At 39.4% G+C, this 14,512-nt stretch overlaps 1 protein-coding gene across 5 annotated transcripts in view; it reads right to left on the reverse strand.

Annotated features, from left to right (window-relative positions):
• The window catches only part of Cd47 (CD47 molecule), a 56,170-nt gene that overhangs the window by 10,614 nt on the left and 31,044 nt on the right, over window positions 1-14,512 (reverse strand). For all 5 annotated transcript variants that reach the window (XM_028755580.1, XM_028755579.1, XM_028755577.1 and 2 more), the window contains 4 exons: window positions 6,945-7,052; window positions 5,783-5,875; window positions 4,837-4,929; window positions 3,159-3,251 (listed from right to left, as the gene is read on the reverse strand). In XM_028755580.1, the coding sequence (XP_028611413.1) occupies window positions 3,159-3,251; window positions 4,837-4,929; window positions 5,783-5,875; window positions 6,945-7,052 (387 nt within the window). The remainder of the gene's footprint in view (window positions 1-3,158; window positions 3,252-4,836; window positions 4,930-5,782; window positions 5,876-6,944; window positions 7,053-14,512) is intronic.

Below are 14,512 nucleotides of genomic sequence, written 5' to 3' on the forward strand. Positions count from 1 at the left end.
TGTTTGTTTGTTTGTTTGTTTGTTTTTTGAGATATTCCTGTTCTTGTAAGTAACCCCAAGAGAACTCACTGGATCCCCAAATTGGATTTTGGGGTTATCTGTGTTTTGACCTGCCAGTTTTCCTATAAGGGAAATCTTTTTAACTCCCCAGGAATACATACAAGGGTCAGAGATAACATTTCAGAGTTTTGTGCTCATAAATGTGTTCACCTTAAGTAACTCTTAAGGTGCACTCTGTTGTGCTAGCCTGTCCACTAGCACTAGATGGCTACTAAGTTCTCCCTTTCAAGTCTAGTTCGGCTAGCTCATCCTGAAACAGAACTCTAGGAACAGTGGCTGTGATCCTCGGACGTTACAGAACTAACTGTGAGGGATTTATTTTACCTGGATTAATTCTCTCAAACGATGATATAATCCGTGTGATAAAAAAAGGAGATGATGGGTCTGTTGTTCTCATGTGTCATGAGCCTGGGCATTCATATTCTCTCTCTCGCTCTGTCTCTCTGTCTCTCTCTCTCTCTCTCTCTCTCTCTCTCTCTCTCTCTCTCTCTCTCTCTAACTCAAAACGCAAAAGCTTTAAGCATTCCACACGTGCACACTTGCAGTCTTGCAATGATTCTTTCTGTGTTGCTCTCACTCTTAAAATACCTGACTACACTCCATAAATATGCTTTCGGGCTTTCAATTCCTCGGGAACAATTTCTCTAGTGATTTATATACAGCTTGTAAACACAGACGAGCAAAGCTATGTGAATAATTATACACACAATATATGTGTGCTTCTTTATCATTTTCAGAATACTTGAGGCGTTGTGGCAGGTACATTTCTGACTCCCACCAAGTGGATTTGAATCAAAACAGCTGTACCTGCCCTTATACTGAACCGAATAGTAAAGCCTTTAAAAAAAAAACAAACTTCTTGTGCCACACAAATAACAACTATGGCTGCTCTATATAAAAACAAGCTCTGCTATAGTGAGTACAGTTAGTTTCTACTAATCTTTCTTATTTGCTCATATGAAGTTATAACTTTCCAACTTCATACCATTAAAATTCTTCCCATAAGAAAAAAGTACAATGCAATTTAAAAATTATATTTTGCTATAGAAAGCAAACATTAAAATCATATCCCTTAAAATTGCAATTAAGGCTACAAATTTAAACTCAGAAATAATAAAGAAAAGTTATGATTATCACAGGGATATTAACTAACTTTAGAAAGAGAGCTTTTTAAAAAGGTATCTGAAGATTTTATTGCATTCAAATCAAAAGTCACCCATTTCTACAATGGTATCTGCAACCAGCAGGAATTATTTTGGAAACATGACTTTCACTTTCTGATAAGAATGCTCAAAGTTGCAACCTTAATGTTACGCATGTTTAGATTTAAGCAGTCAGAACACATAAGCAAAACACATTCATTGTCCTAGTCTACCACAGTATCTAAAGAGCAGTCATCCTGTACCTTTTCTTCTTGCCTTTCAACTGACCGAAGGTGTCTCTCTCCACTCTGGTGTCAGACAAGTTGATTTGAAAAGTTAATTTAGGATAGGCTCCAAGTGTCAATAAAACTGTACTAAATTCTTATATTACATATAGTATATTTATCTAGCAAATCATCATAAAAACACTTTGGGTACTTTGATTTCACTTTCATTTAACACAGTAATATGGACAGTTACTATGGCTTTACGATCTACAAAGAGCTATAAGCCATGGAGAAAGTTTGAGATCAGAGGGAGAAGGCAGCCACTGGACAATGGCAATGCTCATGGAAGCTATATGCAACAAAACTCTGATCAGATATGTAAGCCTGGGAGCAAAAGGATGCATTCCAGATAGAGGGGAACAACATAAGAGTGGCAAGCTGACGACCAGCTAGAGACACCTAAGCCCATGGCGTCGGAGCTGTGTGAATACTGCAGGTCACATACTGTTCTTAGCATTCATGGGAGCAGCCAAATCAGCAGTGTCAGCTCGCAAGTCCAGACACAGGCTGATTGGAAGACTAACAAAAATAGAATATGCATCCAAATTCAAGGCATCAGAGTCAGCTCTGGAACGCCAGCCGGCTACAGATGTCTTAGCTGTGCTTGATGTGGCCTAAAGTCGGAAAGATTCAGCGAGGAACAACTAATACTTATGAACACACAAACTAAAGGCAGGTAGACTTTGGAGTTGTTTACATAAAAATATTAAAGAGAAAAGAATATATATGTGTGTGTGTGTATGTGTGTGTGTGTGTATCAGATCAAATTTCATCATCAGAGATTAAGAAATAAAGTTCAGAAATAAAGGCGAAAAACTTTTTGAAAATCTTATGTAAATACTTTAAAAAGTTTACTGACTATACTATTTAACTTTTTGTATTCATTTTTAGAAAAACTTCATGTAAGAGCACATCAGAAATTCTGATTTGTTTCAATGGCATAAAAATAACAAGCTACTTCTTTTAAGGGAGACTCATAAATCCTATGGCTGGGGTCAGGTGTGGCTTATGCAAGGCATATCTAGTTCAGGCACCACTAAAAGCACTTATCTATGTCTATACATGTTCATAATAAGAATGCAGAAACCCTGTATTTGAGATTGACAGATTAAGCACCAAATAGTGAACCCAAGTCGCCACTTACTAGAAGCTGATTTTAAAAGGCAGTAAAATCTTGAATTTAAAGATCTCTTTTAATATACTGGCTTTTCACTAGAAGCATTTTAAAGCAGTGCACTGGAAGTCATTGCATATTAAATATAGACATGACAGTCTTTGATTTTCAGTCCCTTTCTCTGGAGGATTGTCTGTGTATGTAAGCAGTATATACAGAGACCAGAGGAACAGACAAAGAGCTCCACAAGAGGAAACTGGAACATGGACAGACCTTTCATAGTAATTAAAATGGAGCCTCCAAAGGTATCCTCTTTTGCTTATAAAAATAAATTTCATTCCTCATAATACACTGAACCATTTTCTTTCTTAGTTTGTAACTCCAACTTCATAAATCTGCATGCTTTCTCCCTCTTTAATTGGCATCCCTCCAATTATATTTTCTCATTTTTGGAGACATCAATATGTTTCTACCCTCAGCTGGAGGGATGCACTAAATCCATTTTCTAAATATCTGAAATTCTTTGTGGAGGCTTAAAATGGAAGATTTACTTACCGACAAACTTCATGTAAACTAGTCCAAGTAGTTCTGCTAGAGCTATGATACCCAAACCTGAAATCAAAAGGGGGCCATGCACTGGTTCACAAGCTGTAGAAACAAGAGAAATATTGTTAGAAATGGATATAAAGTAAAGAAATCTTAACTTAAAGAAATCAACAATAACTAATAAGATCAAGCATATTTTTTCTTTAGTTGTAGTTGTAGAATTCCAACTCTAGATTTACATACAAAGAGTACTACCACTCAGCTACATCCCAGAATATGTCAGCTTGAAGGATACTATGTTTTATTCTAATGACTAGTAAAATCTTTATCTACATGTATACAGTATACAAATATCTTTATTACTAGCTCACTAAAATAACTTAATAGGATAAAAAGCATTTTTAACATAGTGTATTCTTACTGTACCAAGATTAGTGAAAAATAAAGTCAAGGTAAAGTCAAAGAAAAGTAAAGTCAAAAGTGCCATTCATGTAGAGCCTGGTTCTCCCACAAATACAGGCACCATCATTGGCTAGGAGAGTGGTCAGCACTCTTGTAGCAATGGGAAAAATACTATTTATACTGGTGTGTGTGTATGTGTGTGTGTGTGTGTGTGTGTGTGTGTGTGTCCATGTATGGTTGTGTGTGTGAGGGGTATTGAAAAAGAAATGCTGAAAATTCCAAATGCTGAAAAATATTCGGAGAAGCAAGATATCTTTCCCTGATGGTGTTACCAAACACTGTTTGCCAGTTTACTACAAAAATTAACTGTACCTTACCACACAATGCAAAAATTACAGCCCTTGGTATTTAGCCAACTAGAGCTGAAAATTTATATCCACAAAAACACATGCTCATTGATGTTTACAGTAGCTTTATTTATCTGTCATAAAAAGAGGAAAGCAACCAGGATGGCCCCCTCAGTAGGTGAATGCAAAATACTAAACACATTATGGCAACAATATTTTCCAGCACTAATGAGCTATTAAGCTATAAAAAGACATGGATGAAACTTGAGATTTATATCTAAAAACGAAGGAAGCCCACATGAAAAGGCACATTCGTAACCTCCCTATTGTGTGTAGATAAGACTTTCCTCACAGTAAAAATCCAGCTCTAAGGCATTTTGAAAAAACACAAAACTACATGGAAAGTTAAAAAGGTCAGTGGTGTCAGAAGTCGGGGTGGCGGGAGACAGATAAACAAGAAGTACATGGGGGGAGGTTATTCCATGTGACATCAGAAGGAGTATCATACATGTCACTGCACATCTGTCACAGCCACGGACTGTATGTACAACACCAGTTACCAAGCGTGAGATAAGCTATTAATGTATGGTGGGAATGACTGTTTCCATGATGGGTCATCCACTGCACCAATGTGAAATGCTTAGGGAAACTCTGAGTCTTGGGGAATAGAAAAAGGGTAGGATATCCGGTAACTCTCTGTACTTTCCACTAGGTTTTTCTATGAACCCACAGCTATTCTAAAAGAAAAATCCATTTAGGAAGAAGAAGAAGAGGAAGAGGAAGAGGAAGAGTTAGAGGGAGAGGGAGAGGGAGAGGGACAGGGACAGGGAGAGGGAGAGGGAGAGGGAGAGGGAGAGGGAGAGGGAGAGGGAGAGGGAGAGGGAGAAAGTAAGAGCACTAACCTAACTGAAACTCCGCTCAGAAACAGTATGACTCACCCATGATGCAGAGACACAGCCCGACCACAGCAAGGACATAGCCCAGCACTTGAGTGATCAATATGGCAATGGTGAAAGAGGTCATTCCAAAAGCTGAGGGAGGAACAGGAAATAACAGAAACGTGTTGAGAACTCTGATGTAGCAATCAGTCCTGTTGACTTTTGACACACTCAAAGATGGACTGCAGTCCCTCGCAAGATGACATGTTTCCCAGTTAACCTTCGAATAGGAATGTCAGCTCCAGACTCCACATTCTGCAAGCTTTTACTGCCAGATATCTGAGAGGGACGGGTGGCTTGAATGGCTTGTTATGCATGGCTTCTGCACATGCACACAACTGTTCTGAGGGGGAGAAAAGCCTAACACATAAACATAACCTCTATACTCTGTGGGTGGACACGAGCTGTGCCTTTCTAACAAACCTTTAAATGCAGCCTAGGAATTCAGTGTTAAATGAGTGCTTTAACAGTAACAAAAATATGACCTTGACAAATTTTTAAATGCACAAAAAGATATTGATTACGTTTAGAATAGCTATACAATTCAGTGTTACCAATGCTTCTGAAATTCGTGACTTATAATCCCACCTCACAGAACCAGTCTTTCTACTGCAAAGGTTTACTAAAAGAGGAAAGACAGTCCTTCTAATATCGACTTACAGCTACAAAAAGCTCCCAAATTAGAACATGCAATAGCCATTAAAAATTACACACCACACTTTAAAATTACACCAACGCCATTGGATATGCAAGAAAACTGCTTCCTACAAAATAACTTTTGAGAAGACCTAACAACTTGAAAATTAATCTGTATGGAAAATGTCACTAAGAACACAATGGACAATGGAATAAAGCAGCTTTTACTGAACTGTTAAGAATATCGTCACTAAGATTTTTTTTTTTGAAGGAAAAAGGTAAAAACCAGACTGTAAGAACAAAGACTCACCTGTCATAAACACATTGTACTGAAGCAGTATTAATATTCCCGTAGAGATTACAATGAGGCCAAGTCCAGAGGCGTTCTTCACGGGTTTTTCTCCTGTTAGACAATACTTAGATTTAAGGTATTTTCTTATGTACTTCTGTGAAGTTATATACTTACTCTGCTAAATGTTTTAACCTTGATGCTACCTTATAAACTGTAAAAGGCTTAAAAGGGTTTCCTCAAGTCCATACAAAGCAAGTAATTCTTATTTTATCATTTAAGGCCAAACTAAAGGATCCATGTCTCAACGTGATGAATCTTTCATTTGGCTTTAACTCTTTAACTACCTTACAGGATTCCAGATGATAAACTTGCCCTGAGCTTGCACCATACATTCTCAGGATTCAGTCTGTCCCCTAAGCCAAATCAGTTCCTGTCTCCTGATTTCTTCACCTCCCCAGGCCTGGATGCAAACACAGTCACCAAATCTGTTCCTAAGATCCTCCTGTGCCACAGTGTCCCCAAGAGAGTAGTGGCACGCTATGGTCTGCCATGGTGAGCCTGGGCTTTGCTTTCCTTTCCATCTTCTCTCTGCCTCTATTTCTCACTCACACTTCCCCCTCTCAGCTGAAACGAGCACTTCAGACAGACAGAGCTCAGAGTGCATGCCTATTTCCACATCTTAGCCAGAAAGCTTTGCCTCCAGAGTGGGTTGAACTGGAGGTTATATTCCCCCCTTCCTGTCCCTAGGAACCATGAATACAACCTCATGTGTCAGAATAAATACTGAATGGGAGAAGATATGCTATTAAGTTAAGGATGTAGAATCATGATCTGACCTGAATTGAATGAGTGCCTGAATACCTAGTTAGTGTCCTTGTAGAGGGGATCAGGGAGGCAGATCTCATACTGACACAGAGGTCACAGAGGTCAGGAGGAAGCAGTGATGGGAGCCACTCTACTAAGGAACGAATTCTAAGCACTGTCAACACCAGGAGCTAGAAGAACAAGGACAAAAATTCTTCTCTGGAGTCCCCAGAGGGGGAAACAGCCCTTGAGAGAGAGTTTAGACCACATCACTTGCCACAATCTGTCACAGCAGCCCTAAAATCCAATACACGCCCGCTTGGGATGCTGCCTCACCTCAGCCCACAGCCCTGATCCTGGTGCCCATACATCTTACCTGGGATGAGAAGGATGGCTCCAACAACCACGATGACTGTGAGCACCAGCCCAGCGACGAGCAGCAGAATGATTCTCTTATTCGTACGGCTGGATTTATATTTGAGTGCTTTAAGAGAAAAACAAAGAATTATATAACTCAGTCGCAAGCGATGCCATTTCTGTAGCATACAATGTGAGAGAGAAACTGACAACCCTCTGTATGTGAGAAACCTCTGAAGCACCACTCCTTAGCCCCTACCTCCTACCCCCATGCATTTTTATAAGTCATGGCCATGTGAATGTGGATGCTGAAGGGGTAGGTGATATTTTATTCCGTGCACTTTATATAATCAAACTACACATAAAAGCCCTTCTAAATTGAAACATCATTAAGCCTTTTCACATTTTTTCACCAAGCCGTGGATCTGTGCATAGAATATGGCAGAATACTTGGACCCTACATACTAGATGTCAGAAGAGCAATCAATTCTATCTAGCAATCAATGTGCTCCCAGATACTTTCAACTCCCTCCACCCCAAGAAGCAAAATTACCTCAAATTCACAACACAGCAGAGCCACACACAATGCTGGTAAGACACAGCTACACAAAGAGAGACACTGAGAAAACAAATGTCCTTTTTAAAAACTTAGCAAGCCACCTAGAAATCTAGGTGATGCAACGAGAGAATGAGAATAGAATAAACAATAAACAAATCACATCCTTAATATCCCAGCAGAGAAAAACTCCTAAAACTTGCAACTAAGACACTGAAATAAAAACATTGCCAGGGTTCAAGAAGATCCATGGTGGGCATCACTGGTCCTGATGCATGCTCAGTCTCGGGTGCCATTTCCCTCGCTGACACAAAATGTCTCAAATGATAGGTCGCACAACATTTTCTTTTGTTCTCTATTGATCTTTTTGTTTTGTTAATGATGAAGGTTTTGTTTTTCATAAGAAGGAAAGAAAGAAGGAAGAAAGGAAGGAAGGAAAACCACTAAAGGCCACCAGAAATAAGACTGAGGAACAGAGGGCTGTAGGATGAGAAACTGACATGCTTCCAGTGCCACCTGCAAACTGATAATCCTGCTTGCCAGCAACCAAGGGGGTGTGACGGCATCAATCAGAAAAGTCCCTCACAGGCTCAGGTATTGGAACACTTGGTGGCGCTGTTTGGCGGAGGTAACGCATCTTTTAGGTCATGGAGCCTTGCTAGAGGAAACAGGTCACTAAAAGCAGGCTTTAAGATTTTATATATTCCTCTCTTGCCAGTTCATGTTCTCTCGTTCTCTCTCTCTCTCTCTCTCTCTCTCTCTCTCTCTCTCTCTCTCTCTTTCCCTCCCTCCCTCCCTCCCTCCCTCCCTCCCTCCCACCCCCCCTCCCTCCCTCCTTCCCTCCCTCCCCTCCCCACGCCCCTTCTCATTTTTAAAGCTGAAGATGTGATCTCTCTGCTCCATGGCAGCCATGTATTTCTACCATTTATGAACTTTCCCTTTAGAATCATAAGGCAAGACAAATATCTCTTTCATCTTTAAATTGTTTTTGGTCATGATATTTTATCACAGCAACAAAAAGCAACTAATACAGGGGGGAATTGTTTTAAACGTTGTATTTGGGTTTAATTTTCTTTTACTGAAATGATGAACAGATTAAATACAATAAAATCAGGAAAGTACTTAATGACCATAATAAAAATCTATCATGGAGACACCTGAAGACTTTTATTACTCTACTGTTCTAGTTCCTTTCCTGTTGTTGTGATAAACACTCTTACTAAGAACAACTTAGGAGAGGAAAGGGCTTATTTCAGCTTACTGATTAAATCTACCACTGAGGAGCATCAGGGAAAGAACTCAACCAGGAACTTGAAGCAGAAACCAGAGAGGAACGTTGCTTGCTGGCTCCTTATGCTTAGCTAAATGTCTTATAACACCGAGGAGGACCACATCTGTTCCGGGAATAGTGCTGCCCACAGTGGGCTTGGCCCTCCTTCATAAATTATCAATCAAGACAATTCACCACAGGCCAATCTGATCTGGGCAATCCGTCAACTGTCCCTTCTCAGGTGACTTTAGGTTGTGTCAAGCTGACAGTTAAAGCTAACTAGGAGAGCCTCCTACTCATTCTTTTGACTAGAATCTCACTTCTAGTCACTTCCAGAGGAAACAGTGGTCCACAATTCTGAGTAACTGACACTCTTAGGAACATGTGGCAAGATCCCTGGGCTTTGTTCGGTTGGTTACCTCTATCAGGCCCTGATGCTTACAAGATGACTGCTCAGTCCCATCCCTGTCTCCTTAGAAGTTTTCAGTTTCTCTACTTTCAAAGCTCCAACACAAGCTAGAACGAAGCACAAAGATCACAAAAGACAAAGACCTATTTCAGAAAGGCAGAAACACATGATTCTCTAGGCGTGTGTTTTACTTTCCATCTAATTCCATATATACTGCCATCTAAATATAGTATGAAAACTCTGTAAAAGTTGCAACATAAAAGCTGTTTCAAATGAACCACAATCAATCAAGCATTCATTAGTGACTCTTCCAAGTTTAATACAAAAATATGAGCAATTAAAATAAAGTAACAGGGATTTAGAATACAGTCTAATTTCATGCAGGAACATTGGCTGGTATCATTCTTATTAAAAATAAAAGTCTGAACAACACATAAACTTCATCCCCTTCAGGCTTAGTAGGCAGAGTAGATGCCAACAATAGCAAAAACAAACAAACAAACAAACAAACAAACACTACGAAATACTACATCAGGAAAGTCTTTCAAGTAATCTATGTGTTGAAGGTTGTGTTAGTTCATGGTGACTGTTTCAACTACCATTTTCCAGGTTACCTAATTTTCTTAAATAAGATACTTTCTTAAATTAGCTATTGTAGCAAATGTATTACTGAGTCTTAAGTAATTCCAGGCAATGGAAGAACATCTGTGTTTCTTGAGCAAGCATTCAGAGATAGTCTCTTCTGGCTCATAGTCTTTGCTCACAATGGCCACATTCAGCTGGTCCCCACAGCAGAGAAGGAAGGTTATCTACTTAGTCAAGTTACCAGTGTTCTCAGCTACAGTGACATTCCACAGAACCCAATCATCTCAGGGGCTTCTACTGGTGATCTCTTGTCCCTTAACCAGTAGATTTATCCCTATTTATGCAATTTATCAAGATGTTAAAACACAACAGAGACAACATGAATTAAAGTAATTTACCAAATATTTAAGATAAAAATACTTTTAGTATATTCTTCCTCCTTTCACTTTCTTCCTGTTTTTCAAAACAGGGTTTCTCTATGTTGCCCTGGCTATCCTAGAGCTCACTATGTAGGCCAAGCTGGCCTCGAACTCACAGATATCTGCCAGTCTTTGCCCCCCAAGTGCTGGGATTAAAGCTGTATACCAACACACCCAGCTTAATTTACTGTTCTCTTAACAGCAGGTTCTTATTATAATTTTGCTATAATTAAGCTTTCTATTATAATTTTGTAGTGTAGCAGAATAATCCGTGTGATTTCAACAATGTGCGTGCTTTTAAAGATTTCTCCTCAGCCAAAACTCCTGAAATCAACACTTAAAATACGTAAGAAATAATGGCATTTACGGCCTTGTTTTGTTTCTGGAGACACTGTCTTACTATGTAACCCTGGAAGGCTTGGAACTCAATTTACAGACCAGCCTGGAATTAAAGTATGTGCCACCATGCCTCTCCCAGAATTTATATATATATTTTAAAAGTTTCTAACATTACTGCTGACAGACACAGGAAAAACAACTATCAGGGGAAACCATATGCCATGACTTTTTGTTTTGTGATGTAGTCTCCCTGCATAACACATCCTGACCTTGAATCTCCAGCTCTCCTGCCTCTGCTTCTCAAGTGCTGAGATCCCAGGAGTGTACCACCATGCCTGGCACAATGTGACAGTATTGACCATAACATTAGATATTCTTCTAATTCAAATATATGCTTTATAATCTCACATCATATGTACTATAGGATAGGTGGGACCATTTGCAAATTTTTACTGTGTATGCTGTAACATACCCTTATATGAGTCCAAATCAAGGAACAAGAAACACATTGCTTTATTCAACAAAAATTAAGTACTACCAAGCCACAGAAAGCATAGGTCCAGTCTAGTCTTAGTTCCTTGCACACCAACCCTTTGAAATGCCAGTGAACAAAGAAGCTGTGCACTCTTCTAGCAACCTAAATGAGGGGTTAATCTTATGAACAAACATGATTTCTCAGGCCTCTGCCACTGACACAGAGCACATATTAAGATAGCACATGAGTTGTGGTTGAAGAAATCTAGTAAAATAATCAAGCCAATCTGGGGTTAAATCAAATCTATCATGCTAAATTTTTATGCTCCTCTAAAAATGAGATACAGACCAGCCACTAAGGCCCATACAGACTGTAGATTACCTAGAAAAATCTAACACTTGCTCAAAAGACATGACATTCAAATAGTCCCCAGCCACATGACTATTGAGAAGAGACAGAAGGTATACTATCGAGATAAAGTTTATATCAGATTAAGAGTAAATCATAAAGGGAGACAAACCATCGATTTAATTATTGTACTGTTCTTTTCTGATAACTCTGGCAAAGTAATTTAGACTCCTTTGGCGTCCGTTGGGAAGAAACCAATATTATTTTCAATATAATTTGATAAAGTACATATGATAACTTTTAAAATCAAAGTACAATTTCATTATTTAAACACACACACATAGATGAAGGCCTTGTGGAAATGGTGCTGGAGAAAAATGAACTGCCATGTATAAAGTGTTTATTTGCCAAGAGTGAGTAAGATAACTGTAACAAATTCCACATCCTAGCCAACTTCTCTGATGAAATAAGTTTATCAGGATGAACACTACAAAAGATCACATTCCTTGTCCACGGGCCTAGAAAAAAAACCAGCTTTTGTTTTTTAACGGCAAATATATGAGCACAACAGAAGGGAATGTACAGCAGACATCTCCTGATGACAAATTAGACTGGTCTAATGGAACGTTCCAGAATTACAGAGGATATTCAGGGGCAGTGTTGTCCAGATTTTGAAAGTGTAAAGGAATTGGTGACTACATTTCTGTAAGAGTAGAATGCTGTGTTATAGTAGTTTGGCCCAGTTCTTCCTACAGGAAAGTCACTGAGGAACTACATGGCTTAGTGATCATATGAGCACTACAGGGAAGGACAAAGCTTAACACTGTTGAATAAAATTCACATTAAACTTAGCATAAATACACATTATGATTAGGGGTCACCAACCAGGTCACAGATTGACTTTCTGTAATAATATTTGTCCGAATGATATTTTTATCCTCTTGTTTGAATAGAACTCTCTACTGCAATGTAGTGTTTGTCCCCACTTTTCCTGAATTATTTTTCGTATTCAATAAGAAAAAATCCCTATCACATCACTTCATTTACAAGTGCTTTCGAAGGCCTTGTTACTTTTGTTAATCTAGGCTTTGAGGATTTAAACCTTAAGGCTCTTGTGATGGGGAACTGCTTTCCTCAAATTTCCCAACAATGATTGTAACAACATTTTCTCAAATAGGGCAACTTTGAGTGGGGATCAGAAGGAAAAGTAAATGAAAGATGTCTAGAATACACAGAAATAAAGCCCAGCCACTCTCACGTGACACACTTCTGGCATGCATGAGTCCCATGGTTTACTTGGGGAACTCAGTCTGAAGTTTCATGACCAAAGTGAAACAAGAGAGTAGTCCATGAAGTATGCCTCATGAGACAACTTTAATACACAACTCACAATATGATATAAATAGAAGAAGTGTCATCATGTCACAACTACTGAAGACCAGCCACTGCATGGTTATACTCAGTTTGGGCAGACAGCCAAGTGCCTGGCTATGATACCTCCTTGTCTCCCAGTGATAAGTCCACAGGCACTCAGTGTATCATCATAAAAGGAAACTGGGCAAGAGGATTGAACAAGCCAGGAAATGACAAGTGTGAACACTGAGCGTGACATTCAAATAGACCATAAGCATAGTTACAGGAGAGCTACTGTGGCGATGCTGACACTGCCACCACAGAGAGCCACTCCAGAGACAAGTGGGAAGCTCAGGGAAGGCGAACTCACTAACATGAATGAAGTAAGGACCATGTAACAATGGGAATGTCCCTGAGAATGTGACTCTGGAAAACAAAAGAAAAAACAAAAAACAACGAAAAATAAAAGCAAATGCAAACCACAAATACATCAAATAAAAAAAAAAAAAACACACCACACCACAGAATTCTGAAACCTGAAACTAAAGTACAAAGCTGCCATGCTGCAGGCTGAGAGGAACCAACAAGGGAGCCTGACAGTTTACCACGGGATGTTTGCTCTGTTTCCAAAGTCACAGAGCAACACTAAAGGCATCAAGCTGTGCTTAACACAACATTTCAAATACTGACTTTTTAGCAGTTTCATTTGCCATGCATTAATTTCAACATTATTATTAAGCTTCGTTTTCTAATGCAGCTATGGTACGGAAGCTTTAATATTTTCAAAGGTTTTTATTTCTGTATTTTTAATTTTTGTACAGGCTCTTGCTATGTCGTTCTGGTGTTTGTTCTGTAATGCTAGGATCACAGGCCTGCACCACCAACACGGCTTGTTTTGACAACATGTTTTGAAGGCCACTGTATGATGGTAATTTTCCTTTCTATTATGAAGACTGTTTGCAGAGCTCGGCTTCCATAGCCAGGTTCATGGTCATATGTGACTGAGTGCAAACTAAAGATCATCTATCTATATAGGACAAGGGTTAGAGGAAAAGAAAACAGAGGATGGATAGCCAGCTTTTTATGTATAGCTGAGCCTAAGCCTGAAAGAACTACAATACTATGCAGTACTTGAAAGCACCTATCAGCCATCAAAATGTAGGAAAGAACTTACATTTTCACAGTATACATGAAGAACTCTGATAATCAGCCAGGACAACAGCTGGTCAACAGCATGACTAACTCTTGAGTTGATCCAAGACAATGGGTCTGTCTTATGGTTTCTATTGCTGTGATAAACACCATGACCAAGAGCAGCTCATGGAGGAAAGGGTTTACTTCAGCTTAGAGCTCTCGGGTCACACTCATCACCAAGGAAAGGCTACACAGCTTTCTGTAAACAAACTGTCCTCAAAGGTGTAGGCTTCTACTTGCACTGTTGTCACAGATTCACATGCAGAGCCAGCGAGGACATTTCTCTGGTCCACTACAGCCCAGAATGAAAGGTGAAAAAGAACTAGAAATCCAGAAAATAAAAATCTTGGGTCTGTGTTAACATAAATGCATGACCACAGGTGGGACAGCACGTCAGAACCAAGGAGCGTTTGACAGAGTGGAAGTGAACGATGATTGGCTAATCAGTCAACTGATGGATTGCTTGATAGATTCGGGCCAAATACAAGATAGGCAGACATACCATCTTGATGGCATTGACTGACCAACAGGCATGGGCACACACTGACACACCTCAAACCTTTAGCTCAGTGCCCAGCAGTCCCCAGGGGTACAGGCAGAATAAATCAGCACGTGAGACCAACATTCTACTCTATTACT

This window comes from Grammomys surdaster, unplaced genomic scaffold (genome assembly GCF_004785775.1).
Source record: "Grammomys surdaster isolate TR1022 unplaced genomic scaffold, NIH_TR_1.0 126066, whole genome shotgun sequence".
Classification (NCBI taxonomy): domain Eukaryota; kingdom Metazoa; phylum Chordata; class Mammalia; order Rodentia; family Muridae; genus Grammomys; species Grammomys surdaster.